This window comes from Thamnophis sirtalis, unplaced genomic scaffold, assembly GCF_051295495.1.
Source record: "Thamnophis sirtalis isolate CommonGarterSnake01/CBP01778 unplaced genomic scaffold, rThaSir2_p1.2 scaffold_11, whole genome shotgun sequence".
In the NCBI taxonomy this organism is placed as follows: Eukaryota; Metazoa; Chordata; class Lepidosauria; order Squamata; family Natricidae; genus Thamnophis; species Thamnophis sirtalis.
The window spans coordinates 58,492,185-58,517,689 of record NW_028261391.1 but is presented as its reverse complement, the minus strand read 5'-3'; the positions used below and the strand labels follow the sequence as shown (position 1 = coordinate 58,517,689).

The following is a 25,505-nucleotide window of genomic DNA, read 5'->3' as shown; positions in this document are numbered from 1 at the left end:
CCTAAAGCAGGACTAGAACTCAACAGTCTCCTAATTAAAAATACATTTTAGAGAAAAGTAAATGACAGAACACCTTTGTTAATGTACTTAAAAGCAATCATGTTTATTTTGTTGCAGAAAATGGAGCCATGGAAGGCATGCTACAAAATTGTTCTATATTGACTCCAGAGAAGAACAAGACACAGCTCTGTGCTTACCATTTTTTCTTCCTTGGCAGGTGGACTGCGTAGAAACAAACACAGGGGAGCAAAGAGGATATCAATAATTCCTATAATTGTCATAAGCCATGGAAATCCAATGGACTTTGCAATAACACCACCAACAGATGGACCTTTGGAAATACAAATTGTGTAACCAAAAGGAAAAGCTGAGCACCATCCATAAGAAGAAGAAAAAAGACGTGATCTAAAACATTGGGCCACTTCATGTCTAAGTCAAAGAACAGACAAGTAGGCCAATTCAAACTGCCTAACTGGTCTCAATTGGCTCCTCCTAAAATAAGGATAAGGCAGCTACCTATGTTTCTATTTAATTGGCATTATGTACAAACCTGGATGACAGGTTTCATCTTATCATGCTCCAAACTGAAGTAGGGCTTGTTTGGGAATGCCACAAGAGCCCAGTTGGCATATAAAGATAAACAAGCCATAGATTGGTTCCAGAGTTTAGTCACTCTGAACAGAAAGAGGACCTGTACAGGAATGATTGACAATGTGTACCAACACATTTGTTCATAAGGTGTATTGATAGGCAGAATACACTGAAAGCATGATTAGATATTTAAAACGGGAATATTATACTAAATGTTCTGATTGCTGCCTATTGAAATGCTTAGCATAATTCCCTTGCTTCATTGCCATAGTTCTCATTAGTTCAAGGAATTTAAGAGTGAAAAAGGGAAATCAGCTTGTTCTTGCCCTAACCCATCATTTTTGCTATCAGGCTATTTTTCTGTAGCTTTCTTTCAGAAAGTTTAAACAGCATAAGTGGAGATCTGAAGGCCCCAGAGTGCCCCTCTTGACTTTCATCCAGGCCTTGGGACTTCTACCAATGACTAAAAATAGATAAGCATGGTTTCCTACCATGTTTCTCCGAAAACACAACCCACCCCAATAATAAACCCAACCCTAATTTTTGGGTGGTGAGCCTAATATTATCCCTACCCCAAAAATAAGTGCGGGGATGGGAGTGGCCAGCATGAGTAGTGGCACGGGGGGGGGGGGCAACTGTCTGACTGCAACCTGCCGGCCACTTGGGGCAACGCAAATTCTGCTTTTTCCCTCTTTTAGGGAGGCTTGCGGGAGGTTTTTTTTGGCAAACGGGAGGAAAAGGGGGGGGGATTTTCCTGCCTATCATCCATTCCTCAAGCTCATCACAGACTGAAGGAAGGACGGCTGGCAGGAAAATTGTCCCACCCCATTTTCCTCCCGTTTGCCAAAAAACCTCCTTTCCTCCTTTTGGCGAACAGGAGGAAAATAGGGGGGGGTGCAATTTTCCTGTCTGTCATCCGTTCCGCAAGCTCAGAGTCATCACTGGAAGCCATATTTTCTGTTGGCGCTTCAGGCTTGCCACGTTTAGTGCCTGGGAAACAGGAGAGGGGAATCACAAGGAGTGGTGGAGGATTAGCTATAACAATATTCCTTTCTCTGGGATCAAGGGCATTTAGCCTGGATTTGGATGATTAGAGCAGTGTTTCTCAACCTTGGCAACTTGAAGATGTCTGGACTTCAACTCCCAGAATTCCCCAGCCAGCGAATGCTGGCTGGGGAATTCTGGGAGTTGAAGTCCAGACATCTTCAAGTTGCTAAGGTTGAGAAACACTGGATTAGAGGTTGTCTCCAGTTGGGACAATGAATTGATTGGACCATGTGATGGGCTTGTGGGTGCAGGGTATGGATCTTTGACTTTCTTTTGGGTGGAAAAAAACTCAGAACTTTCAGATTTGGGTGTTCCCAGATGTGCCAATATGACATCTCTAACAAAATGGAATTTTGAGAAACTTCAAGCTTTGGGGTCTTCTTTCATTGGGGGTGTTACATGGAACTCTGACACTCAGCACAGACTATGGAAAAGATGGCAAGCAGGAAAATTCCCCCCTCCCCCCCCATTTTCCTCCCGTTTGTCAAAAAGTCTGAACCTTCAGCATTTGGAATGGAGGCTTTTTGGTGAACGGGAGGAAAATGGGAGGGGGGAATTTCCTGCCTGTCATCCATTCCTCAAGCTTAGCACAGACTGAGGGAAGGATGGCAGGTAGGAAAATCCTGCCCATTTTCCTCCTGTTTGCCAAAAGGCTTCCATTCCGAATGCTGAAGGTTTGGAATGGAGGTGGTGGTATGTCCATGGCACATCCAGTTCCCCTGAGTCTGGCCTGCTGTACCTAAAAAAATAATAATAAGACCACCTCAAAAATAAGCCCAAGTGCTTATTTTCAAGCCTAAAAGAAAATAAGACTCGGTCTTATTTTCTGAGAAATACGATAGCATTCTGCAGTAGGAAAGACAAAAAAGGCGAAAAGAAGAACAGCTTGGGTAAGCCCTAGAACAGGGGTGTCAAACTCGCGTCATCACAGCGTGACCACATGATGTATTGCAACTCTTTCCCCTTTGCTAAACAGGGCGTGGACATGACCAGCGCATGACGCTTCTGCCCGGCGGGCCATAATTTTTTTTTTTTTAGTCAAATATTTATTTTATTTCTTTAAAAAAAAACAACAAATATTTCATCATTTGTCAATCATTAAGACATTGAAGTACAATTTTTTTGTCTTTGTGCCCCTCCCTCCCTCCACCCCCCAACCCCCCTCCTCCTCCCCCCCCCGACTTCCCAGAACCCGTACACGGTATGGATTTTTAACTAACACAGTCTAAAATCTATTGAGAAAAAAGAAATAAAGAAATTAATGACATTCTACATTGACCTTAGCTTCTTCTTACTGAACTAACTTTTAACAGTTTAAATCATTTCTGATCTTAAGCATAGGCCGGCGGGCCATAAGTTTGATGCGCCTGCTCCAGAATAACCTTTAAGCATCTCTTCAGCAGGAAGTGAAAAAGCCTTCAATTGCAAACTTTCCCATCCCCAATCCTGGGAGCTGGATTTATGGAGGTGAAGGTGGGGCAATATAAAACAGTGCGAAGTTCTTCTGCAACAGTGTTTTAATGTTCAATGCATTTCAAATAAACAGATTAAGTCCTTACCTAAAGCAAAACCCATACAAAAGGCAACATCTGCAATTGCATAAACGCTCCCATAGACAGAAACATGGCGCAGATCAACAAGGTAGCCCATAATAGGCATCAGTGAAGAATCCACCATCCCTGATTATAACACAAACAAAAGTATTTTAATCAAGATCTCCAATTTCTCTCCAAATATCTACTTACAAAATGACTAGAAATAATTCCTGAAGGAAGTATGTATGTGAAGTGCCCAGTTTTACTGAATTTACTACAGAATTTTTAAATCAAGAGGCATTCCAACAATAATAAAAACATATTCCTTTCAATATAATGCAATCAAAATTTGAAATAGGTTGTGCTTTGTTCACCAGAGCAGGAACAATGACAAAAAAATTGTAAGTTCTTAATAAGAAATTTTGCTTCAAATGTCACATTGCTTTATTATAAATGTGTTTGCCTTTCTAAATTGAGATTACTTTTCACAAGGAGGAACAGCCCAGTTCTGCATACTCTATAAAAGCATCATATCACCTTTACAAACTTTGTTATGGTATCAGGTATAAAATCAATGGGTTATGATAATCAGTTATGATATTTCAGATCTGAAATTAGGAAAACTTTTAGTAATCATGAATTCACCATGTACCTTATTATTCCAATATCAAAGTTCAACAGTATATATTTATTAATTATTATTATTAATTAGACTTATAAACCGCTTCATAGGGCTTTCAGCCTTCTCTAAGCGGTTTACAATTTTTTTTTAGCAAATTGAGTCAGCAACTTGCCCCCACAGTCCGGGTCCTCATTTCACCCACCTCGGAAGGATGGAAGGCTGAGTCGACCTTGAGCCGGTGAGATTTGAACCGCTGAACTGCAGATCACAGTCAGCTAAAGTGGCCTGCAGTACTGCACCCTAACCACTGCGCCACCTCGGCTCTTATTTGAGCATTAAATATATGTTTAGATTTCATATAATTATGTATCCTGCTATAATGCAAAATTTAAATTGCCTTAATACAAGTTGTCTTAATGCAAGTATATTATTTTCAGCTGAATGGTTTTCTAGGCATCTTAATGTATCCTACTAATGTATGGGTTTATCTTGCCATTAACTGTCCTTACACCTCCTTATAGATTTGACTGGGCAGGCAGATAGACACGTCAAGCCAGTAGAAGAGATATTACATTCTGTAGCTATTACAGCTGGGCTGCTAGAAATTAATCAAACCTTCTGCCATAATATATAAATACAGTTCAAAACAAGAACTCTCCTGCTGCTGATACTGTAAAGCTGGTGCTAATATAAAGAAACATTCCTCTCCATCTGCAAAGGCCTGTATATGAAAGACAAGGGCAATTTTCTGTGAAAGATTCATCCAAAATGTTTAGCCCTTTCTATGTTTATTGGCAAAACGTTCACAAAATACGTTCTGCTACCTTGTAGTGTGTAAAAAAAATGGGACCTTTGACTAAATTTAAAACTGATAAATTATATGCTAGAATTAGTTATCCATGAGCTACTTTTGCTATAGCTAAAGGTAATTTATTAGAATATAATCAATCCAGTGCTATTTACCAATGTCAAAGTATTGTACATGTTCTCTACCTCGTAAAGACTCTTTATATTCTATACTGCATATGTATATCTAATTATTGTACCATCTGGCATATCTGTTATGATACAATAAAATATGTTTAATTTTCTTGCTAGCAAGCATAGTCTACCAACATTGCATTGAGACAAAATAGGTTTTCTTATTTGTCTTACGTACTGATAATCACTGCTGACTGTACTTCTTTTGTAGATTGTAAAATATTTGCTTTTTGAAAGGAAGCAGCAGCAAAGCATTACCTTTTCCTACTATGAACACTAATTAACTCTCCTGGCAATGTTTTTTACTGTGTATATTTTTGGAAACAATGGCCAAGCCACAGGTTTCCATGTATTACAATGGCTAATGTAAATTGCTGCATACAATCTTTTTAGAATGTTGGACTCTTAACTATTACTACCGTGTTTCCCCAAACACAGCGCTTGGTATTATTTTCGGGGAGATCTTATTATTTTTGAGGTGCAGGAGGTGGCGAGCGTGGTCACCTCATGCCTGCTGCTGTGTTGCAATATTTTTGGGGAGGGCTTATTTTGGGGGGAAGGGCTTATTTTAGCGCATGCACTTAAAAGTCTGATTGGGCTTATTATCCAGGGAGGTCTTATTTTGGGGGAAACAGGATAATTGTTGTTAGTAATGAAAATGGGATAAAGTTCTTTATGTTAAAGCCATCCTATTTCAAATAAGCATCTTTTGAATTCAGAGTCCAATCAGGAAGGAGATCTAAATTACTAACTGATGCCACATGTTGCAACTTAATTAAAATCTGAGATATAAAGTGGTCTATCTAGGATCATGAACCAATCCGATAAATCCAGGTGAGCTATTTTCTATGTTATCACTTCTACCACTGTCCAATGGAAACATAAGATGTATCTCAAGTACCTCCCCTTCTTTCACAGAATTGTGCATATGAACAGTCTGGATGCCTCTCTTCACGGGAAAATATTGTACCCTTTCAAATTCATTGAAGGGAATTGTGATAGAAATCAGAATCTACTGCATATAATATACATACATACATACACACACACACATACACAAAAGAAACAGACATTGTGATCTCCGGAACTTAAAAATATATTGCTCACTTAACTTTCAATAGCCACTGCTAACATCGTCAGAGTATAAAAACCATTAAAGAGATACCTGCATTTATACAATAGGCTTGTTCCTCCTGGCCAGTTACAAGATCACAGGCAAAACAACAAATGAAGCTGGTTAATATATCAGATGTGCCTGTGAGAAAGAAGAAGAGGGAGGAGGTGTGGGAGGTGTGGGAGGAAGCCAGAGAGAATGCTGTTAAAGCAACATCAGACACCTCAGCCTTATTCCCTGGGGATGAGCAGCCCAAGCAGTGTTCGATAGGGGAGGAAGGAATAGGAGCATCAATTAACATGCCTGATGTAAAACAACAAAGCTAATTACAGGTGGGAGAAGGGTGGATGGGCCTATCATGTGCGCAATGGCCAAATTGATTAATATTGTATAAAGGCAGGCATCTCTTTAATGGTTTTTACACTCTGACGATGTTAGCACTGGCTAAGGAAAGCTTATATATTAAGGAAAGCAATATATTTTAAAGTTCCGGTGATCACAATGTCTGTTTCTTTTATAACTACACCTGGCACTCATATTTTTGTACAAACACACACACAATACACAACACAATATTTACATACATACATACATACATACATACATACATACATAGATAGATAGATAGATAGATAGATAGATAGATAGATAGATAGATAGATAGATTGATTGATTTACAACCCCCGTTATGCCCAAATATGGGAGGAAGATCACTACTTCCATTACAGATCACTACTTCCATTACAAATACAACATATATATATATTTAGTGTCACAACCCCTGGTATGCCCCAATTATGGGAGGAAGCTAACTGCTTCCATTATCTGTCAATCGGCTCGTCACAAGAGTCCATCACGACAGAAACCCAATATTTTTACTGTTGCCTTTGTTATATTTGTGTTATATTTTATTTATTTATCAGCACAAATATAACACACACACACACACACACATATATATATACACACATATATACACATACACACACACACATACACCACACACACACACACACACACACTTCTCTAAACCAAATGTTTAGCCATTTTTTCCTTACCAATGGCAAAGCCAACTCCAAAATTTGGTACTATAAGTCCATATATGTTTTTAGCAAATGGTACCTGGAAATAAAACAAAATGAAGTATCAAAGTTTTTCATTAGATGAGCAGACAATTTCCATCAGCTTGAGGACTATGCCAGTTTTGTGTGGTACATGCCTCTTAACATTTCTAAATGCAACTTCTTGCCACCACCTATTTGGTATAGCCTCCAAAAGCAGGAGGATGAGATATACTTCCTAGACCCCTGTATTAAATTTATTAAGTTTAAATGTACACCTATTGATATAAGATTCAAATAGAATGTAGATAATGTTTTAGTTTTAAAGACAGTGCACAGATTTTAGTGACGCCAGTTACACATACAAAGTCTTCAGCTATGAGAATTGGAGCATGAATAAATGGAATTTATTCAATAGAATTTAAGTCTAACTGGTTGTGTTTATACATAAGAAAGCAACATTGTTTTAAAAATTGGTAGCATTACATTAAAAGATAGGGAAATACTAAGGCTCAGGAAAATGCCAACTAAAAATGTTAATGAAGGCAAGATTTCTAAGTGCTGCTGACACAAATTAAAAGAATAATAGAATCAAGAGGGCCTAGCTCATTTTTTGTAATTATTTTTCTCCTGAAGGAAGGTAAGAACAAAATGGCTACAATTTGAGATGCAAAAGAATATTTCATTGGAAGTGCTGTAATCATTTGTTTGCCCACATAAAAAATGCACGTCAAAAAGATATGTAATGAATATTACTGCAAATAGCAGTATTTATATATTTTAAAGTTTATATCTTTAAATGGGTTTACAGCAGGGAATGTGCATTTTAAAAATGTTCACCGGGAAAATATACACAGGAAAAATGAGTGCTAGAGGATCTACATTGGAAAAATATTGGACAATTTATTCAAGGGCATAATTGTTCATATTAGGGGAAAATATTCCAGTTTGTTCAGAAAAAAATAACAATATTTTTAAACCACAATTTTATATCTAATAAAATGTGTGAACTGAGCTGCTAGTTTGTTCAATAATATATGATTATTTAAAACAAATCACAGTTGAAAGTAAGCAGCTGTTAAACTCAAATTTTTAAGCTCTCCCCTATTTTAATGAGCTACACGTAGTCCTCAACTTACAGCCATTTATTTAGTGACCATTTGAAGTTACAATGGCATTGAAAAAAGTGACTTATGGCCATTTTTCACATTTGTGACCGGTGCAATATCCCCATGGCTACATGATTAAAATTCAACTGCTTGGGAACTGACTCATATTTATAAAGATTGCAGTGTCCCAGGGTCATGTGATCACCTTTTGGGACCTTCTCAACAAGCAAAGTCAAAGGGGAAGCCAGATTCATTTGACAAATGTGTTACGTGGACAACAAAACTCACTTAGCAACAGTCTCACTTAGAATGGAATGGCTCAGATGTAATCATAAGTCAAGAACCACCTGTATTTAGATCTGACTAAATACAGGATGCTGCGTCCTACTTTACTGTTACACACAACAAAAGTACAAAACAGAACAAAATTGTATTTTTCGCAGTAACAACTTTTACTCACACACAAAATGCTTAATCCCACTATTATCATCCCAATTAGGGCACAAAACCACCTATGGAAGGAGAAACAGTATCTTTTAGCCATCCAGAAACACAGAAAACAAATGAATTTTCCTGAAGTAATACATGGTAGGTAATAGCACTATATGACTTTAAAATAAAATTATTTACTATTACGAATGCATCAGAATGTTTTCACTAAGAATTAAGAAACACCAAGCATTTAGAAAACGTTGTCCATGAACTCAGAGTTTAAACTTAGCCTACCTTCCCATTTTGTGTGCAAGGCTCCCAAAAAGATTTGTTCCAATCAGATAAGAGATACTGGCTGGAATGAAAGCAACGCCTGAAAAATATGAGAGTGTCTTATCAACATTGCTTTCAGTGAAGCATAGGAAAAACTAATACCTTCAGGCACAGCCAATTTTATTAGAACATATCTAATGAAGGTCCACGGTCTGAACCAAATAAAATAAAATACCCTTTAATATCCGGGTTACCTCAAACCTTTTATAATCTCAAACAAGACAATCTATCAGATTTAAACTATAATTATATTTTCAAAAGCGTTCTCATAAATTCGTGTTTCTGTGCAGGTGAAGGAGTATATGCAGCTCTAGGACAAGGAAATAAGACATATTAAGAAGTGCCAATAAATTTTGTTAAAAGGTGAATTAAATTGAAAAGTAACAAACACTAACAACTGATTTTTTTTCTAGAATTAGATCACAAATTACTTTACATTTAGAAATCCAAGTTTATAAAATACAAAATAATTAATGGAGAATATAGATATCAGTCCTTTGTTGCTATATAATGCAGCGGAATACTTGTTACTGGCAAGAAGAAAGAATGTTATTCTCGGATAGAGTGGATGGAGGGAGGAGTAGAAGGAAAGATAGGAAGGAGAGGAGAAAGGAGAGGAATAGGAGAAAGGGAAAGGCAGAGGAAGAATGGGAGGGAATGTAAGAGTAGGAAAGAGGGGAGGAATGGGAAGAAGAGGGGAAGGGTAAAGGGGAGGAAGGGGAAGGAGAGAAGGGAAAGGAGAGGAGGAAGGAAGGAAGGAGAGAAGAAAGAGAAGAAAGGGGGTAGGAAGGAGGGAGGGAAGGAGGAAGCACGGAGGGAAGGAAGGAGGGAAGGAAGGAGAGAAGGAGAGAAGAAAGGAGGGAAGGAAGGAGGGAATGTAGGAGAGAAGGAAGGGGGAAGGAAGGAGGAAAGGAAGGGGAAAGGAAGGAGAGAAGGAGAGAAGAAAGGAGGGAAGGAAGGAAGGAGGGAAGGAAGGAGGGAAGGAGAGAAGGAGGGAAGGGGGAAGGAAGGAGGGAAGAAAGGAGGGAAGGAAGGAGAGTAGGAGGGAAGAAACGAGGGAAGGAAAGAGGGAGGGAGGGAAGAAGAAGTAGGACCGTTGTAAGATAAGATGGATCTATGGGATGGTAAGAAAGCAATCTTCAAGTATATTGTCAACTGTAGGGAAAAAAATTGTTATAAATACATATTATTAATAACAGTTATGAGATCATATAATTGTGAATGTATATATAAAATTGATAAAATAAAAAATTTAAAAAAAAGAATGTTATTCTATTGATCACATCCTGCTTATAGGATTCCCTATTCATTTATTGTAAACAGAATACTGGACTTGACAGGTCTTTGGTCTGAATCAGCAGGATTTTCTTTAGTAATCATGTTAGATCATGTCAAGGTTCATTTTATTAAACAGATACTTTTTGGGACATGCCCAGACACTGTATCCTTCTCCTGTTCTTGTTGCCCTGTAACAGACATTGGTATTCCCCAACTTACAGGTAACATGTGTTTAATGCTTGATAACATGTGCCACAAAACCTCCTTTCAAAGCCATGCAAATCAGTGATGATTTCCCACATGTTAATTATGCATTCTATTAAAGGTAACTTCTTATTCCTATTTTAAATCTCATCCAAAATAGCTGGTCCCTTATCTTAATGTTTTGAGAGAAGGAGAAAAAATTATTTCTGTTCTATTTCTACATGTTATGAATGATTTCATACGTGTCATTCATATCCTTTCTCTGTTGACTTTTTTTCCTAAAAAAAAAGACTCCTAAAAGTTTTAGCCTTTTTTCACAGGGAAGGTGTTCTGAGCAGTTTGGTTTAACACTTTTTTTCTCTTTAACACTTTTTTCTCTTTAACACTTTTTTTCTTCTATTCCTTTTCTCAAATAGTGGCCAATACACAGTATTCCAGATGTAACATACCATACATCTGAAAACGCTTTTTTTCTTTCATTTATTGTTTATTTTTAAAAATACCAAGATATAGCAATAGCAATAGCAGTAGACTTATATACCGCTTCATAGGGCTTTCAGCCCTCTCTAAGCGGTTTACAGAGAGTCAGCATATTGCCCCCAACAATCTGGGTCCTCATTTTACCCACCTCAGAAGGATGGAAGGCTGAGTCAACCCTGAGCCGGTGAGATTTGAACCGCTGAACTGCTGATCTAGCAGTAGCCTGCAGTGCTGCATTTAACCACTGCGCCACCTCGGCTCTTATATACAACTATAATAAATTTAAAATGAACAATCTATACCCATGATGGCGAACCTATGGCACGCATACCACAGGTGGCACACGGAGCCATTAGTCAGGGTACGCAAGGTTTGCCCTGTCAGCTGGCCAGGGTGCATGCGCGCGCTGGCCAGCTGATTCTGGCCTTCTTTCGAGGCCATTTTTCGCCCTCTGGAGCTTCCCTGAAGCCCCTGGAGTGCAAAAAACTGGCCCTACTGGCAACCCGGATCCTGGTTGCTCGTAGGGCTGATTTTAGTCCTCTGGAACCTTCAGGGAAGCCTCCTGAGGGCTCCTGAATGCTCCAGAGGGCTAAAACTGGCCCTACAAGCAACCCTGAAGTGACTTCCGGATTGCTCGTAGGGTCGTTTTTTGCCCTCCGGAGCCTTCAGGGAAACTTCCTGGAGGCCCCTGGAGGCTCTAGAAGGCTAAAACTGGCCCTACAAGCAAACCAGAAGTTCGGGAACGGAACTTCCTGAACTTCTAGTTTGCTCACAGGGCTGGTTTTTCATGCTCCGGAGGCTTAAGGGAAGCTCCTGAAGCCTCCGGGAACTCTGGGGGGGAGGCTGTTTTCACCCTCTCCTTGGCTCCTATAAAGCCACTGGCGCCTGGGGAGGGTGAAAAAAGCATGCCAAAAATGGGGGGAGTGCTGGTCATGCGCGCATGCACACTAGGGTTGTGCACAAAGCATTATGGGTGTGGCACGCCCGCACACAACCCCCCTGCGCTCCCCCCGCTTTTGGCATGCTAGCCAAAAAAGGTTTGCCATCACTGATCTATATAAATAAAAATGATAAAAAAGAAAAATGTGGGGAAAAGAGGCAGAAGAAACTGAATATATTCTACTTTATATATTACAGTTAGTCACTGGTTTGCAAATATACCATATGGTATTATAATCAGAAACAAAATATTATTGCAATAACATCTATGCCAAAAAAAGAACACTTTGCTTCATCTTTAGTTTACGATAACCAATATTGCCTTTTCAAGAATGGAGATGATGCAAACCCTTAGTATCTGGAATATTAGCACTTTTTCAATTTCTCAATATTATTCTTTTTAGTCACCTTATTGTGCATAGTCATAGAATTCCTCACATCAAGAATTCACTGCACCATATCATATGGTCAATTACTCAATTAAGATGTAGATTGTGTACAGCAGCAGTGAAAAACTCAAATCCTTTTTAGAATGAATTATATATATATATAATTCACTATATAATGAAGTATAGAATTGCTTTTTATTGCATGCAGTCAACATCTTAATTGAGTGATTAATTAAGGAGAGACCCATGAACTCACATACTATTTCTGACTATTACAGATATCTACACTTAATTGAGTCAGATTTGTTCTTTGCATTTCTCATATTTCTGAAATTGGAAAGAGCACTTTGGCATGTGATCTATTGTTCACTGCCAGATCTGTCCTTAAGGCTAATTGTTCCAAATATCTGAAATTCCCATTTTGGAAAAACCAAATTGTGAATCTGTTTAGTTTAGGGCAAGAGATAGGTTGAAAGACATTGGTTCTGACTCTGAGTTGGCCTTTTTATTAAGCAATCTTCCGTGACCCTGAGAATTAAAGACAATTCATATTCTATTTGTGTGTCTAAGGGTTTTGGAGTCCCAAGGTGCATCATTTCAATGAAAAGTCTCAATCCAGGTCTTAGTTGTCCAAAAGTGTTTTTTTCCAAAATGCAACTGGACTTTCTTGACTTTTTCTTTGAAAACATTTAACTTCTCATCAAAAAAAAATTTCTGTTTGAAAATATTGAACAAAAAAACAGGTAAAACAGATGAAAAAAATTGAAAATATTCAAAAACTGATGATGAAATACAAGGACAGACTACAAAAAATTGAAGAAAAAGATGAACAAAGAGAGAAGAAAATTGGGATATTGACAATAGACTGAATATGGTGGAAAAGGATAACAATGGAATATTGGGATGGGAGATTGAAAGGTCAGATTTTTTTAGATTTCAAAATATAAAAGAAGAAAAAGGAGAGAACTTGGCACAAATAATAACAGATGTTCTGACAGATGTTCTGGAGATAACACAAGAGAAGATGATGGACGGTATAGACGAGATGTTTCAAGTTTACACAAGATATGCAGCAAGAAATGCTCTTCCAAGGGAAATTCATGTAAGATTTACTAAGAAAGCAATTAAGACACAAATACTACAAAAAGCAAGAGATAGAAAATTGGAATATAAAGGAGATTGTAGTTCTGAAACAAATTCCAAGAAGAGTGAAAGAGATGAGAAGAGAATACCAATTCCTGACTAAGATTTTATTCAAAAAAGGCGTTAACTACAGATGGCTTATACCAGAAGGCCTAATGTTTGTATGGCAAGGACAAAGATATAGAATAGATATGACTGAAAAAACAGAAGCATTTTTCACAGAACATCTGAGAGGGAAGGCTGGAGAGGCTGGAAAAGAAGAATCTTTGACAGAACTTCAAGAAGTGCCCACAGCCGAGACTGAGATAGAAGAAGGTGCTGTAGGTGGTGTTGATATCAGAGAAGCATGAGAACCAAGATCAACTAGAGCTATAAATCCTACTTATAAAACATAAACGTGGAAGAGATAAAAATGATCACAATCAATATAAATGGACTTAACTCAGCAATTAAAAGAAGAAAAATATTCCATAAATTAGAAAAATTAAAATTGGGCATAATTTGTCTACAAGAAGTACATATTCAAAAGCAACATGAACATTTATTGGTGCAGCCAAAATTGGGAAAAATATTTACTACATTGGCAAGCTGTAAGAAAAGAGGAGTGATCTTTTACATTAAAGATACAATGCCAGTGGAACAAATCTATGCAGATGATGATGGAAGAATTTTAATGGTGAAAATTATGGACAATAACAAGAAAATACTTATAACAGCAATTTACGCTCCCAACGATAAACAAGATGAATAGAAAACTACACAGGAAATTAAAATTCCTGTGAATCAAATAAAATACTGCAATTAATAGATGATCAAGGGCAAATTTGTTATGGAAATGAAGAGAAGAAAAAAAATTATACAAGACTATTATGGTAAACTATATGAACAAGAGAATATAGAAGAGGGAGGAGTCAAACAATATCTACAGGAAGTTAATCTTCCCCAGATACCCAAAGAAACTGAAACAATGCTAGAAGGCAAAATAATATGATGGAGCTAAGCGAAGCACTCAAAAAACAAAACAATGGAAAGGCCCCAGGCCTGGATGGGCAACCAGTGGAATTTTACAAGACACTCCAAGAACCTTTGTCTCTTCCGTTATTAGAAGTTATAAACAAGGTGATGTCAGAGAGGAAGATATCCAAATCATGGTCAGAAGCATATATCACACTTCTGCCAAAAGAAGAGGCTGGTCCATTATAAATTAAGAACTGTAGACCTATCTCCCTGTTAAACTCGGACTATAAGTTATTTGCTTCAATACTGGCAGAATGATTAAAAAAATATTTAAATAGTTTTATTCACTCAGACCAAAATGGGTTTTTACCAAAGAGACAAATTAAAGATAATATGAGAATAATTCTGGACACTTTGGAATATTATGAGGCACACTCTGAAAAACAATGTGTTTTTAGATGCACAAAAAGCATTTGATAATGTGAATTGGCGATTTATGTTTTTACAACTGGAACGCATGGGCTTTGGTAAGAAATTTACACAAGCGATACAAACTATATACCACAAACAGCAGAGGTAATGATAAATGGAGAACTGACAGACTCTATTCAAATAAAGAAAGGGATGAGACAAGGCTGCTGATTATCATCTCTGCTTTTTGTGTTAACATTAGAAGTTTTAAATAGAAATATCAGAGAAGAAAAAGAAATAAAAGGAATGAAAATTAAAAAGGAAGAATATAAACTACAAGAATTTGCAGATACTCTGGTTTTCATCTTAGAGGATCCATTAGAAACTCCACCTAAATTGATAGAAAAAATAGAGGAACATGGAAAAGTAGCAGGTTTGAAAATAAACAAAGATAAAATGAAGATTTTTGACAAAGTATATATCATCAAGACAAAAGGAAGAATTGGCGGAAGCCTTGGAGATTCAAGTTATGAATAAGGTTAAATATTTGGGGATATATTTAACCGCAAGGTGTAGTACACTCAAAGAGAACAACTATTATCAACTCAAACAGCAGATTGCGATTGATTTGATGAAATTGGAAAATCTACAACTATCAATGATAGGAAGAAAATCTACAATCAAAATGAATATTTTACCAAGAATCTTATATTTGTTCCAGACAATTCCAATCAGACTAGGGAAAGACTACTTTGACGATTTAAATAAAATAGTGCTGAAGTATATCTGGCAGTGGGAAAAAGCAAGAATAAAATTAAAATTGTTACAAGAAGCTAGAATAAGAGGAAGATTTGGCCTGCCTAACTGGAAATTATATTATCAAGCAACAAGCCTGATGTGAGTAAAGGAGTGGATAACATTAAGGAATTCCAGATTATTGACTGTAGAAGGACATGATATTGTTGGGATGGCATGCTTTTTTATGGTACAAGGGAACTAAAACGTAGGGGTATTTTAGAAGACGCTATTTACAGGAGGCTCTGCTGTTAATTTGGGAAAAGATCAAAAGGCAATATTATTTAAAAAATTCAGTCTGGCCATCAACTATTGAAGCTTTTTCATATCCAATAATATACAAAAAGGAACCAACAGTTAGATATACTGAATGCAGAGGGTGAACTATGCAAGAGTTGGAACAAGAAGGAATAAGGATGAATTGGTTTTCATATGTGCAAATACAATCTAGATATGGCAAATATTGTAAAACAGAAGGTTTTTATGATAAAATGACTGAGCTAGATGAAAGGTAGGTATTGATGAAAAAGTAATTAAAAATTATATGGACAATAACTAGAGGTTAAGCTAGAGGAAGAACAAGTCAAAGAACCTATGATAGCTTCGGAGGGGAATTTTGACATGGGATTGAACTAGAGAAGTGGCAGATATTGTGGTCTCAAAATTATAAAATAACAATGTCAACAGCATATAAGGAAAATTTGTATAAGATGTTTGATAGGTGGCATCTACTCCCAACGAGAATAGCAAGAATGTTCAAGAACAAATCGGAAAAGTGTTGGAAATGTCATCAGACACCGGGTTCATATTACCACATGTGGTAGACTTGCATAGAAGCCAAAAGATATTGGATTAAAATCCACATGTGGTTGGAGAAAATGTTACAAAAACACATGGACTTTAAACCAGAGATATTTTTATTGGGAATTATTCCAGAAATATACAACAAAGATTTGAAATATTTGATTGTAAATGTCTTAACGGCAGCTAGAATTGTATTTGCAAAAAATTGGAAAAAGGAAAAAATACCAATGCAGGAGGAACCTATTCGGAAAATAATGGAATGTGCTGAAATGAGTAAATTGACATTTGAAATTAGAGAACAAGAAGATGAACAATTTTATAAGGTATGGGACATTCTATCAGTGGCTAGATAAAAAAACATGGAAATGAAAAATGTTGGAGAATGTTTTTTTCTGTTTATATACTGTAAGAATAATAGAATGATATAGGTGACATTATAAAAGCATATTATTATTAAATAAATTAAGAATGATGCAATGGAAAGTTGATATATATATGAATTCAATACTTAGAATATTTTGTTCAAAATAAAGGAATAACAGATGAACAAATAATGTATAATGATAATAATGTACCTATGTATATCTGATGGATAATCTGTGACTTTATACGTAACTGAAAGCAGTGATGCACAAAAGCCTGTAACCAAACGACATGCTATATGTAATTGATGAAGGTTTTATGTTTTATGTTTTGTTCGTCTTTGTTTGTCCATAAAAACTTTTATTAAAAAAATTCTGTTCCTCCTTCTTCACAAATGAAGATGCTTCTTGGATGAGAAGCAAAATGTTTTCAAAGGAAAAAATCAAGAAAGTCCAGTTGTCTTTCATACACCTAAAGTGACCTGCATTTATCCCTTAATTGATCACTTACCCATTTAAAGAACTCATTCTGAATTTCTTCCACTCTTGGTACTTCCATTCTTGGTACTGTGAACAGTTTGGTTCATCTACTAACAGTCATTCATAATTTTTGTTTTCTATTTTCTAAATAGAAATCCATAAACTGGTAGATCCTCTTATCCCATCACTAAGTTTACTAAACAGCTTTTAATAAGGATATTTTTTCAAAGTCCAGCTGAGTAATATTAGCATATGTGTTGCAGACAGATGGGAAACTATAATGCTATTACATTTGGCATCTATGCAAGTAAGAATGAATCCCCTTCACTCTGTAGTAACTATCACAGAGTTAGTTTCCCTTTACATACCTTTCAAGTTAATGGAGTTTTGGAAAGTGACTACATAGCAATAGCACTTAAACTTATATACCATTCCACAGTGCTTCATAGCACTCTCTGGGCAGTTACAAATGTCAGCATTTTGCTCCCAATAATTGGGGTCCTCATTTGACTGACTTTAGAAGGATGGAAGGCCAAGTCAACCTTGAGTCAGTCAGGATCGAAGTCCTGGTTGTGGGCAGAGTTATTTTAACCGCTGCACTACCAAATGGACTATGGTCTCTATTTGTCTGTATAACATTTTGAATACTGAACTAACTAGAAGCATGATTGATGTACAGTAAATGAGAATCGGGTGGGGGGAGCTTGAGGAAGAAAATAGGCTAGTTCAGGTGAGCGGAAAAAAGTCCAAAGAAAATTCATCCAGTTCTTTTCTATGGGAGAAGCACTTAGGCAGCACTTGGAATGTTGCTGACTGTTCTATTCCAAGTCATTTTAGTCACATGGCCCAGAATAGAGCCATTCTTCAGAAGCTGGGATATATTGGTGCATATATAATTTGGTAAATCTAATTAAATGTTATCTATTTCTAATGGAACATTCCAATGCTTAGAAAACCTCTACTGAGTAAAGCTTTTATGCAGGTGTAGCGTACATTATGTAGCGTCTCTACTGTTCTCTTTATTTACATAGATAGTTTTCTTTTCCATTTTCATTTTCTTACAGTCACACATATACTGTACAGAACCGGGGCCATATAACATTAAACAATAAACATAGCCATTCCTCTTGTCAATAATACCCCTCAAAATAGAAACCCAATGTACCTCTTCGACCCTCCATACACCCTTTCTTTCGCCCCCCTCCAACTTTCCGTCTTCCCACCATCATTCCCCTCTACCCTACTTCCCCTCCCCCTCTACTTCCCCTCGCCTCTCTCCCGATACACTCCCTCCCTTCCTTCTCACCCTCCCTCCAATCCTCTCTCCCACCCTCTCTACCCCTCTTTTTTCTTTCCCTCTATTCCTCCCTTCGGTGTATTTCTACTATCTATTAATATATTCAGCTTGTCCTATTTTTACACTGGAATTAAAGAGCAACAGTATAGAAGTGCAATCGTGTTACTTTAGTATCTAGCACATACTATATATCCCCCTCCCCCCCTCCCCCCTAAGACCCCACCTCCCTCCCCCCCCCCGACTTCCCAGAGCCTGTACACGGTGTAGCTTTTTAACAAACACAGTCTAAAATATATTAAGGCAAAGGAAATTTTAAAAAAAGAAAGTCAATGACATCTCTGCATTGATGTCAAAAATGGATTGATTATACACAAAACAAATACGGGACTAAGAAATTCCAGATAGCCTATGCTTAAGATTAGGAATAATTTAAACTGCTTAAAGTTTGTGCAACAGCAAGAAGCTGAGTTCAATGCAGAGATGTCTACTGTTCTCTTTATGAGGAATGGGTACAGTACATTATGGACTGCCACAGTTAGACTCTTGCCTCAGTGAAACACATTGCATGTATAGGGAAGGCTTTCATTTCCATGGATCATAAACAGCAGCTCAGTCACCAAAATGAAGCAGCATGATCAGTCCCTTCTCCAAAGCATGGAATTGCAAAGCATTGTAAAAGGCACTGCTTTTACTCACAAATTTATCCACAAATATCTGCTTTCATTAGGCATCTTATGAACCAAGGCAATACTTTGAAATTCTGCACAGCCTCATGCTTTCCAATGCATAATGCATAAAGTGCTATACGTTGGATAATCATTCTATTAGCTAAATACAGATTTCAAAAATAAAAACTGAACATCCATGATTAACAATTCTGAAAAGGCAATCACATACATTTAGGATCAAAAATAAAATAGCTAAGATTTTGTTGCAATTTACCCAGTTGCCATTTGCTTGAACACATTGTCTCCATCATCCAAATGGGTAAGGCTGGTTCCAGCATAGCAATTGCCATATTTGCAAAACATATTGCTCCTTGAAAGAGATGAAAAATAGATTTCTGGAATTATTTCACTTAAATTCTAATCAATAGCCGGAAAGAGCTACGCTGACATGAACAAATGCAGTTTGAAGAGTTGGTTGTCAAGTGTACAACAATGATTATATTTCAATTGCTAGGATGGGGGGAGGGAAACATTTAATCCTGTAATTTCATAAAAGTTCCACTTTTCCAAAAACGAGACAATAAGCAATAGACTATGCCAAAGACATGGAGTGCAATGTGTTATGATGTTTAGAAAATGTTTTAAATCTAGCAGAGGCAATGCACAACTTTTAATACAAATAATTTTGCTATTACTATGATAACATGCATATTTTGTTTTAATAAAATGTGTTTTTGTATGTAATGTTTTCAATTTTCAGATTGAAATTTTATTTGCTACAAGACTTGAGAATGAGCCAAAGAAAGAAACCAACAAAATCAAGTCTTGTGGATCGCTTATCACAAAATAAAACTGTGGCCACATTCCCTACAAGTAGATTCAAATATATCAAGTGTGTTGCTATTTTTGATAGAATTTCTCTTCCAGCACATTATGGAGTAATATGGAGTAATTATGGAGTTTTTACATGAAAATCTTCAGATTCTATAACTTGGACTTATACCTTTCATGCATTGAATGACTTTTAAAGCAGTTTAAACAATTTTGATAATAATAAAAACTTAACTGCAAACTCAGCTCATGATGACTTTTAAACCTTTACACTTCAACTAGTATTTCTTAGCTATACAGAAATTATTTTGCCCAAGAAAAGGCTCTCTTATCACACAGTTCAGCAATAAAATGACCACTGCTGTCATCTTTTGTTCAAATATGCCACATTGTATTAGGCTGTCTATTTAGGATATCTAAAACCTAGATGTGCTCTCACCTATATGCCTAAAGGCAATGAACAAGAATCCAATTCGTTTCTTGCAAAGATGATGATGTTGTACCAAAGATATTAGAACTTGGGGAAAAAAAACATCTTTGCTTTTTCAAGTTCTGATATCTTCTTGCAGAAAAATAGCTCTGTCCTGTGAGACTGCGAAGCTCTCACAAGATTTTATAATGTAAAACTTCAGCCATTTTTATTTTTATAAATTTGTTTAAAGCAATGCTAACATAAAATGATGTGGATGACAAGTTCTCTATCATTGTGTTATACCAGTGTTTCTCAACCTTGGGGGCTTTAAGTCCTGTGGACCTCAACTCCCAGAATCCCCCAGCCAGCATAGCTGGCTGGGGAATTCTAGGAGTTGAAGTCCACAGGACTTAAAGTCCCCAAGGTTGAGAAACACTGTGTTATACCATAAGGCAAGGTGACCGTTGCCACATTTAAGAGTCCTCAATTTTCTCCTTTTTTAAAGTACTTTTATTTGCTTTTATAACTTATAGAGATCAACATAAACAATTTTAATATAAATATGTAGGAAGCTATTATATCATTTACTCCAGCACAGGAGCACTAACCGAGAACCAATTCTAAAAAAAAACATTTGACATAAACACAGCTGCAAACATCCAAAGCTCTGCAAATCCAATTTAAAATGCTATACATTGAAGCTATTCAAGAGAAAATAACACTACAGCTCAGTCTAAATTAGACAAAAATTGAAAATTAAACTTTATGATTAATGCACAAACATGAACCCACTTGGGAAAACAGCTTGTTTCATTCTAGTCTCAAACACCTCATTTCTTCCCACAGAACAGGAGAAACAGAATCTAGTTTTCCCTAGAATAAATATGGTTTAAGAGGAATGTAGTTTGTTAAACAAACCCCAAAACAATCCACAAGTGGAGGTTTGCTTGCTTTAGCAATCAACTTTGAAGCAAAATGCTTCACACATAATCAAATTATAAAGCTACTAAAAAGGGAACCAAACACCAGGAAGAGAGAATTCTGACATTGCCCTCATTAGGCTTCAATGATTTACAACTTGGCGTTAAATAGTTAAATTTTTGATACCTAATTATTATTTAAAATAACTCTAAGAGTAATTATTACCATGCAATATAATTTCTCTCCCAGGGATTACCACCCAAAAGGGCAGGAAAGAATCAATAAATTGGTCCTGGACTAATAAGGTAGGATTCAAGTTAATGATCAGCAAACAGAAACTCACACACTTTAGTTGTGTAGATAAAGCTAGTATTTGTGTGACAAGTTGAACAAAAGAAAAAGGGAAGACAATAGAACAGTGGTCACCAACCTTGGCAACTTTAAGACTTGTGGACTTCAAACTCCCAGAGTTCCTCTGGGAGTTGAAGTCCACAGATCTTAAAGTTGCCAAGGTTGGAGACCACTGCAATAGAAAATATAAACAAGATAGAAGGAAATCACTGGAAAGTTCTTGGAAGAGCTATGAATTATTACTGGGGGTATAGGCATCAGTTCATATACCCAAACAGAGGTTTAATCCATTCCAGTTGTGCATATCTAATAAAATTCCACACAAGAAATATGATAAAAGAAGGTATATTTTTAAGTTTAATACAATGGGAAAATAAGAATGCTTTAGGTTACAATTAAAATTAATGAATATTTCTTCCCAAAGAAACATGTTCCTTTAATTTCAATGATATTTAAGTATGTCTAATTATCTCGCCTATTTTTTTTAAGTTCCCCATTTTTGAAATTTTCCAGCCTTGTTTTTCTAACATCAAAGAGCACTTGTCAAGAGGCCAGCTGCATGTAAATCAACACTAAGAAGCATTATTTCAACAACTTTTCAATAGTATTTGACAAACACAGTGATACACAATTTCAGTTTAGTATACTTTGAAAAGACACAATTATGTATTGTATCATGGCTGTAGTTGTGAGACCTTCTCTAATTGTTTAATAAGTGATACAATGGTTTTGGATGTCCTATAACTCAAGTGGCCTAGCAATTCAGATGCAAATTCTGTGCAACAGGGTAATGTTATTTTCATTCATTCCACTTCAAACATACACATGTACTGTACAGCTGCAAAAAATCTCCAGAAAAAAAAGGTAAGGGCAGATAATTGGGACAAGTGACCAATCACTTCTTCAGATTACCCAGAAGAAAATTGCACAACAGCAACAACAATGTGAAAACAAAAAGCATAGACCAAAAAGATAATTGTGAAGAAATAATAGGTTCTAGGGATATCAAACTGGAGAAATCCAAACATAGGATATAGATCTGGGGCAAAGGAGGGCTTAAAAATTGGAAATGCAAAAAGAATTTAACCAGGGCTTGCTGCTGTAAGGGAGAAAAATCAGAAACCAGGTAGTTTAGTATCACTAAACTTCTTATTAAGGAACTCTTAAGAAATACCAGAGAAAAAAAATATTGCTATACTGAATCTGACTACCATAATACAGAAATGTATAAATGGTTCTATAAAGCTTTGTTGCATACATTTTGCTACCTGGGATGTGGAATTTCCTTTGTGATTCCTAATTAGCATGAATAATTCTCTTGCTACTTACTAAATGTCCTGAACCCAATTCACTTGAGTTTACCAAAGATAATTTTACTTTTTTAAGCAAAAAAAGGCTGGAAATAGTCTGACACTTCAAAAGTAAAAATAGTGATTAGCTGTAAACCAGAATTTATCCATGGACGAGAAGGAAGAGGAGAAGAGGGAGAGGGAGAAGGATGATGAGGAGGAGGGAAAAAAGAAAGGAATAATACTGAAGGTACTAGAGCCACGATGGCGAATCTATGGCACATGTGCCAAAAGTCGCCCATTCCTCTTCTGGGTTTCTGGCGCACATGTGCTTGCGACGATCATCTGACCTTCGTGCATGCAGCCAGTCTGCTGATCGTCACGCATGCATGTGTGCCAGAAATCTGGAAGACTAGCTGGCCGGCATGCATGTGCGCCCCAGAAACCAGAAGTTCATTTTGGGGTGTGTGCATGGGCCCTGGACAGCTCCTCTTCCACGTTGCAGCCCAGATGAGCCTCCACACTCCCTTTTTGGCACTCAGCGCCGAAAAGGTTCGCCATCACTGTAATAGAAGATAGCTGGTTTTGAATGCTGAAATATTTTTTTAATTTCATTTTCAAGTGACCTGTGAAATTCAGATAACAACCACATATTTTAAAAATATGTTGTAAAATTCAAACATACCTGCAGCAATAAGAATGTATGGGTCTCTCAAGAGGGTCAGTAATGATGCTCCTTTTTGACTCTGTTAAAATAAGAATTAAAAATAAACAGTTTTATAAAGGGCAAAATAAACATTCTTTTAAAAAGTTATCCGAAGTACTTACTTCTGGCTGTATCTTAGATGGCTGTAAAATTAACAATTGTATTGCTGCAAAAAAGCAAAAAAGGGTCATTTTATTCTATAACGCTATAATTTAACAACACAAAACAACAATGGACACACAGCCAGCACCAATCAGCACCAATCTACCAATCATGATACAACCACACAACCAATCATTCCACTTACTGAAACAAAGCCAGCACTCCACACACACCCCACCAAGATTTATAGAAAGACGGCAGCTCCAACCACGCTTTAAGCCGAAAACTCCAGCCTGAAGATGGCGAGTGAGACCTCGCTGAAACATTGCCAAGACAATCTCAATCCTTCATGGGAAAATACCCAAATACAACAAGACCAGCATATGTGTGTGTGTGTTTGTGTGTGTGTGTGTGTTTGAAACCATAAGCAATACAGGTGGTCTTAAACTTACAACAGTTCATGTAGGGACCATTCCAAGTTACAATGGCACTGAAAAAAGTGACTTATGACCGCTTTCTACATTTATGACCATTACAGCATCCCTTTGTGAGCCACATGATCAAAATTCAGACGTTTGGAAACTGGTTCATATTTATGATGGTTGCAGGTGTCCTGGGGTCATGTGATCACCTTTTGCAACCCTCTGACAAGCTAAGTGAAGGCCAGATTCACTTAACAACCATGACGCTAACCTAACAATTATGATGATTCACTTAACAACTGTGGCAAGAAAAGTCATACAATGGGGTAAAACGCACTTAACAAGTATCTCACTTAGCAACAGAAACTTTGAGCTCAGTTTTGGCCCTAAGTTGAGGACTGCCTGTTCTTTGACTTACCTCCATCAAAAAGAGTCAATGCTGCTAACACCAGGAATGGGGCTGCCTTCCCAACAAATTCATACAGCACACTTCCAAAAGGTGGACCCACTAGGAAAAACCAGACCAAAGTCACTTTGCTTAGTAAATATTTACATTCTAGTAAGATGTCTGGCCAAATATCAACAATGATGAAAGGTAATTCTATAAGTAGATAAATATTGTGTCTGCCGTTTAGATTAAAACCTCATTTTTTTTAATGGGGAAAGTTTTAACCTCAAACAAAGCAGAGAAAGCATGCAAGACCATGGCATCAGGAATTCTTCCCAACAGCTTAAAATAGCTGTGCTCTGGCTCATGTGAGGATGGAATAGGGCAGTGGTTCCCAAACTTGGCAACTTTAAGACTTGTGGACTTCAACTCCCATAATTCTCCAGCCAGCATGGAGAATTCTGGGAGTTGAAGTCCACAAGTCTTAAAGTTGCCAAGTTTGGGAACCACTGGAATAGGGGAAGGGGCTTGAATGGAACAGCCAGCTGTCTTCAGAGCCACTGGCTCTCTCATGAAGGGATTGAAAGGGGAATATTCTTGTTCCTCCTCCCCCACAGCCATCAGCCCAATTTGGTCTATTTTCAAACTTGATTTTTCTTCTATCTGCTTCTCCCCAACACCCAATTTGGTCATTCCATTCCATTTTTAGATAATTATCCCACCAAGGGACAGTTCTTAACGCATAATTTCTTTTCAACATTCAATTGATTGAAAGGAATAATAAAAAAGATCCTTCTACTGAATCATTTGGGATGTGTAGTAGCTGTTCACAGAAAAAAATTGCCTACTCCGTACATTTTTCAATTATACAGTATATATAGCAATAACACTTAGACTTATAGACTGCTTCACAGTGTTTTACAGCCCTCTCTAAGCCGTTTACAGAATCAGCCTATTGCCCCCAACAATCTGAGCCCTCATTTTACCTACCTCGGAAGGATGGAAGGCTGAGTCAACCTTGAGCCTGGTGAGTTTCGATGTGCCAAACTGC

General features: G+C 37.0%; 1 protein-coding gene across 1 annotated transcript in view; it reads right to left on the bottom strand.

Annotated features, from left to right (window-relative positions):
* Positions 1 to 25,505, bottom strand: part of SLC18A2 (solute carrier family 18 member A2) — a 50,121-nt gene that overhangs the window by 3,174 nt on the left and 21,442 nt on the right. Inside the window, exons 7-15 of the mRNA XM_087725874.1 lie at positions 24,485 to 24,574; positions 23,665 to 23,708; positions 23,522 to 23,582; positions 19,307 to 19,402; positions 8,787 to 8,865; positions 8,521 to 8,572; positions 6,949 to 7,012; positions 3,198 to 3,317; positions 198 to 331 (exon numbers count right to left, since the gene is read on the bottom strand). Of these exons, the coding sequence (XP_087582000.1) occupies positions 198 to 331; positions 3,198 to 3,317; positions 6,949 to 7,012; positions 8,521 to 8,572; positions 8,787 to 8,865; positions 19,307 to 19,402; positions 23,522 to 23,582; positions 23,665 to 23,708; positions 24,485 to 24,574 (740 nt within the window). The remainder of the gene's footprint in view (positions 1 to 197; positions 332 to 3,197; positions 3,318 to 6,948; positions 7,013 to 8,520; positions 8,573 to 8,786; positions 8,866 to 19,306; positions 19,403 to 23,521; positions 23,583 to 23,664; positions 23,709 to 24,484; positions 24,575 to 25,505) is intronic.